The 6,000-nt window shown below is 47.1% G+C and overlaps 1 protein-coding gene across 1 annotated transcript in view; it reads left to right on the top strand.

Moving 5' to 3' along the window:
* The first annotated feature begins 3,192 nt into the window (after positions 1-3,192).
* The window catches only part of LOC105470344 (Rho GTPase activating protein 31), a 123,220-nt gene continuing 120,412 nt past the window's right edge, over positions 3,193-6,000 (top strand). The window contains exon 1 of the mRNA XM_011722208.2: positions 3,193-3,824. Within this exon, the coding sequence (XP_011720510.2) occupies positions 3,725-3,824 (100 nt within the window). The 5' untranslated portion in view covers positions 3,193-3,724. The remainder of the gene's footprint in view (positions 3,825-6,000) is intronic.

Raw genomic sequence — 6,000 nt, 5'->3', positions numbered from 1 at the left:
AGCTCCCCAAATCAGGTTGTCACCATGTGACTTCATTATCTCGCTTGATATATTGTGAATTCATCCCACCATTTGATGTGGACAATTGAGTTATCATCAAGATAACCTTGAAACGCACATCATGTGTACATTTCAGATAAGATTTGTTTAACCAGCACAGGAATAATAAACACCTTGCTAGGTGCTCAGTGTTACCTCCACCTTGAACTCTTACAAACTTGAACCCAACTTAACATGAAGCAGGGATCAAAAGGTCCATCAGGCCATTCCAGGTTGAAAATCGTGTTAATGCCAGAGGCATTTGGGGAAATTCCAAGTAAAGCATAGAAGAATCTCAGGGCTATGTTAAGGTCACCAACTGGCCTCACTGGTTCACCTAGACAGCCCTGTTCTTCAACAAACTACATCTGCCGGGTTTGATGGTTATTATGGGGATTTTGTACATAGCTAAATTTATACTGTGAAGTGCTTTAAGAATTACTTATAAATTATTATTTGCATACTTAACTGATAGCCTTCATTATGAGAAAGACCATATTTAATAAAAATTGTATGTAATTAAAAAATTAATTCAGATTTGAATAAAGTCTTGATTAATATTACTGTATCAATATAAACTTTCTAATTTTGATAATTATGCTCTCATTATATAAGATATTAATATTTGGGAAAGTTGGGTGAAGGGTATACGGGAATTCCTTGTTCTGAGACAGAGTCTCACTCTGTCGCCCAGGCTGGAGTGCAGTGGCGCAATCTCGGCTCACTACCAGCTCCCCCTCCTGGGTTCACGCCATTCTCCTGCCTCAGCCTCCCGAGTAGCTGGGACTACAGGTGCCCGCCACCACCATGCCCGGCTAATTTTTTTGTATTTTTACTAGAGACAGGGTTTCACTGTGTTAGCCAGGATGGTCTCGATCCTCCTGACCTCGTGATCCACCTGCCTCAGCCTCCTAAAGTACTGGGATTACAGGTGTGAATCACTGCGCCTGGCCTGTAAATTCTTTATAAGCTGGAATTACTTGAAAATGAAACATTAAAAGAAAGTTTTAAAATATTTAAAAAGGTAATTCACAGAGCTTCACAATTTCTCCATTATTTGCACCCAGAAAAGGGGCTCCTTCAGCCTCTCTCTTTTGTTGACAAGATGATGAAATCCACCATAAGTCAGATGAAAGAATGAATGCAAAAGTCCTTGCTGAAGTAAACTGCTAAGCAAATGTTAATAGTGAACATTATAGTCCCATATGGAGCTGCTTCTCTATAAATAAAGGGAGGAACAAGCCATTATACGAAATGCCCTACCAGAGAGTCTCCAAGCAGTTTACAAAATGCTTAGAAATTGCTGCCCTAAAAGTAGGACTCGGGGAGCTATTGAAAGGTGTTCAGCAAGGCAGGCAGGCATACAACAGCAGCAATCCTTCAGGATGACTCCTCAAGCTTTTAATACATAGGATGGAGGAAGTGGAGGAGATTGGACTCAACAAATCCCACTAGGAGTTACTTAATAATTGAGGAGTGGATGGTCCTCACTGAGTGGGCCTGGAAAGGAATATACCAAACTGAGAGGCATGGTGAAGAGCTCATCCGTCTGGGCGGGACTAGCTCGGAGGTGGAAGAGGAGGGAGACAAATGAGTCTGTGGTTACTTGAAGATGTTTCGCCAAGATGACTGGGGCAAATGCTTCTCAGTGTCACTGAGAGATGGAAAATGAAAAAAAAGGAAAGACAATTCATAGAGGTTCGGCTGCAAACTCAAGCGGCTGCAGAGGACAGGCAGGTGCAAAAGGGGGAAGACAGGTCATGGGGGCTGCAAAATTGCAAGAGTAGTTTCTCCAAAGAGGGTGCCTCCAAGGGGCCTGCCACAACTCAGCATCAACCATCCTTGCCATATGGGAATGCACTTGTGGTGTAACCAGATCTTCCATATTTTCAAGAGAAGCCAGAAATTCAGATCTTATGTGAAATCTCTTAACCTTTTAATGCTAGCTTCTAATTTTAAAACATTTTAAAGCAGGGTGTCTGCCAGCCAAGCACATCTATGGGCCAGATCTGGCAGGCTGGCTATCAAGTTGCGACCTTTGACATAGAGAAAATGTCAAGGGTCAAAGTTCATAGACTGTTAAGGTGATACACAGAGAGACAGTGACTGTAAAGGGATTCAGTACCTAAAATGCTACAGATGCAGCTTTGCCAGCAATCTGAGCTGTATGACATACACCCCTACCCTTCAAGCCTATATATGGATTTGAATTTATACAGAAGTTTCATCTAATCCTCAAATGGTTAAATCACAAGAATTTGAGTGCTTTCTGTGTGCTGAGTACACAGAAGTTAAAGAATTTAAAATCTAACTGGAGAAGCAAAAAACATGCCCTCTTGAAACAACTTGAAACAAATTGTGAAACAATCTGGGAGACTGCTTTCTTCACGTTTAAGGTGTCAGAGGCACCTTAAATCCTGATTTGTCCCCCCCAACTCACTTCCATTTAGAAAACTTTGCAGTAGTGTGTGTGTGCGTGTGTGTGTGTGCGTGTGTGTGTGTGGCTTGAATTTGTAACCAGAAATCTGATTTCCTGGGCAGTGGTTACAAAGCTGCAGCCTCTCTTTGCCCAGGGGTATCTTTACCCAGCGTGGGGTGGGAGTGAGCTGAGGTGGGGGGTGCACGGACGCTGCAGCGGAGGTTGGGATGGGAGTGGCCGGCGTGAAGCCACTGCCTATCAAGTTTCTCCGCTGGAGTCCCCTCTTTGTCTCTGTCATAATTCTTTAAGTGTTTGCGTAGCAGACGGGCGGGCACCGAAATAGAAAGTGTCAAAGATACGATGACAATGAGGATAAAACCAGGGCAGAGGGTTCTGAAAGTCCCATCCAGCACGGTCCCCGCAGCATGCCAGCACACCTCCCGCCGCTTCAAAGAGCCGGCTCGGCGGGGCAGGAAGCGGCGGCTGCGGCTGCGGGTCCTGCGAGGAGAGCGCGATTTCCTCCGGGGCTGCCCAGCTATCTCTGGAGTCGCAGAACGGCTCTCGGGAGAACGCGTTCTCTACCCCCACCCCGTGCTCCTCAACCCACCCACCTACTTCCTCCAGCTCCACACACTCACAAGCACGGAGCTGCCAAAAATTTCCACCCTCCGCCCCCCTCCCTAGCTAACTTCCTTCCAGCGTTTCCTGAGCTGGATGAGCCTAGGATTTGTAAGACAGGAAAAAAAGGAAGGCGTGAGGGCGGGCAGGAGGGACAGGATGCTTGTTTTTCGCTCTACCAAAGCCGACTGAAGGCGAGACAGCGGGCCCAGGGCGCAGGACCCACCGCAGCCCCCTGGGCAGTCTTCTCACCCCGCGTCCGCGTCCTCTCCGGCGCACTTAAGAAGCGGGGGAGAGCTTGCCCTCCGTCCAAAGCGGAGGAGGAACACCCGAAGACACCGCAGGAGCCTGTGAAAGTCCCTGGGACTCCAAGTGAGGAAGTGACACTCCCAGGCGAGCCGGCCCGCGGCTGCCAGTCTGACGGCCTCGGCACGGCGGCCCCGGAGCGGCGCGGGGTGGATCTCAGGCTCTGCCGGCCCGCGCCCCGCGGGGTCCATGCGCAGGGCCCCCAGCCCAGGTTCTTCCATCTTCCGATGCGGCCCCCCAGAGCCGCGGGGCAGCCGGTGATCTAGCCCGGGAGCCCATCTTACAGCGGTGCCAAGCAGAGGGGCGGCAGAGACGGAGGGGCAGCCTCTTTGGGACTAACTCATGAAGAACAAGGGTGCCAAGCAGAAGTTGAAACGAAAGGGAGCCGCCAGCGCGTTTGGCTGTGACCTGACGGAGTATCTGGAAAGCTCGGGACAGGATGGTAATGTGCCTTGGCCTTTCCTCCACTTCTTTTTGTTTGAGGGAGAGATGGACTCTCTCGAGTTGTGTTAGAGTCGGTTCACAAGTTAATGTATTCCAGGCCTGTGCGCTCATTGTACTTTTTTTTTTTTTTCTAAGAACATAAACGATTCTTAAGGTGCACAGCGCTGCCGTCCCGACGCGCGGAGACTGCTGTGTCAGTCCTTCCATTTGTCTCACACAAGCTGTTAATGGGTGGTACTGCCGCAAGTTTACAGGGCCACCTCAGGGGATGGGGGTGGAGGCTGCAGAGGTCCCGATCCTAAATCTGGCATGTTGGTAGGGAGGGAGGAGGGGTGGACATGTGGGATGGTGATCAGTGGGCTTCCCTGGGTACAAAATCATAACGGCCTTAGCTGTCCCTCCTGGGCTCTCCAATTTCGTCTGCTCACATCTTTTTTTATTGATGTGTTAGAAGGCAGTTGGGGGTGGGTGGTGGGGGAGGATCCTAACTGGGGGAGTGGTTGCGCAAACATTTCTGAATTTCTGAGCTGATGCCAAATATATAGTACCTCCACCCCCTTTCCACACCCGCCCCCCCAAGACCTGTTCCCTCCTCTTGGCTTTCAGATTAACATTTGGTGTGTCAGGCAAGAAGAGTGTTGTAAAAAGGTCAGAGGGCCTCGATTTTTAAATAGTTTAGGGTAAGTAGAGGAAAGGAAAACTTCTCTGTTTTCAAGGTCAGAAACGGGAGGGGGGGAAGTTGGGGATGGCGGAATCCAGCGGAGACAATTTAAACATTTGTTGGGGAAGGGGGAAAGAAAACACCATCTAGATTACAATAACAGCGTTTGAGCTTAGAAGTGTTTAATCATAGGAAAGTTGGAAAATTGAGCATTAAATGACTCCTTTTGTAAGGTTGACTGGTTTTGCACTTACCCATGACAAAAAGGCCTTGTCTTCAGAAGCTTCAGCGAGAGGGAAAATAGCCTACTATATGGGCCATGTGTTTATACATAGATAGATACAACAAAGGGGAAAACATAAGGGCTGTGTAACTGTGCAGAATAATTCTGCCTCCAGGAAAATAATCTCAAAAACTATTTGATTAGTCCATATCGAATATGCATTTCAAAAACAGTGCGATGCTTTTGTTTCACTTCCGTTTTTTGGGAGACTCAGCACCACCTAGTAATTTGCAGTGGTGTGATATTCCTGTGGTATTCTAGAGTTCAGTGTGCTGTGTCATTAGGACAAATAGCTTAGGATTTTAGAGCTTGGAGAACCACAAGTTTCAAAACTGACTCTTTTGAAATCGATGCATAACTGAACAATTCGTTGAATCCTCACCAACCATCTGGAGAGGTAGATTTGAGATAAAAATCACTTGGTTTGAGTTTTTTTTGAGCATGAGAGAACTCTAAGTATGCCTCTTAGCCAGTGTCATCAGAAGTTTACAATGAAATGCTTCCCTTCACCTGTTTTTGCAGGGGCCTTCAAGTTAACCTCCAGGTACACTAGGAATGCTCCTGGGATGCCACCTTTCACCATGCGGGTGTTATTCTGGCCCCTCCCTCAAAGCTATGAGAGTTGCATAGGGGTGCTTGCCAGCCCTGTTCATTCTTACAAACTAATAGATCATAGGATGAGCCAGAACCCCAGGGTTCTGTGAAGATACCTCACAGGCAGCTTTAGGCAGCTGTTCTTTCACCTGCTTTATATTTTGGGCTTCTGCATATGTTTCATTTAGACAAAAAAAAAAAAAAAAAAAAAAGGAAAGAGACTACTGCTTAAAAGAACAGCAAACCAGTACCCAGGGTTCCCCACCCTGGGGAGGAGGAAAAGAAGCCCAGAGGGGTAAATTGGCCTGCCTAAGGTGATACAGCTAATCATGAAGGATCAGAGGGCCCTCCCTGGCCTGTTAGGTTCCTCTGCCCTCCCTGGCTTCTATGTCTAAGCCAACATTCTCTTCTAATGATATTTTCCCCCTAAATTGAAAGCAGACAGCCCTGCTACAGGATCAGCAAACTTTCAAGACTGAACATACCTGATGAGAGTTCAGCTTTGAAAGGAAAGGCAACTGACCCACTTAATGATCCACACACTGTTATTGTGCTACACGGAAATTAGGCATGCATAATATACTGCTTATGTAAATAAGAGTAATTAGAATTTATTTTTTCCCACAGCTAAAACTA

The sequence above is a fragment of the Macaca nemestrina genome, chromosome 2, assembly GCF_043159975.1.
Source record: "Macaca nemestrina isolate mMacNem1 chromosome 2, mMacNem.hap1, whole genome shotgun sequence".
Lineage (NCBI taxonomy): Eukaryota > Metazoa > Chordata > Mammalia > Primates > Cercopithecidae > Macaca > Macaca nemestrina.
This window is presented reverse-complemented; position numbering and strand designations above follow the sequence as displayed.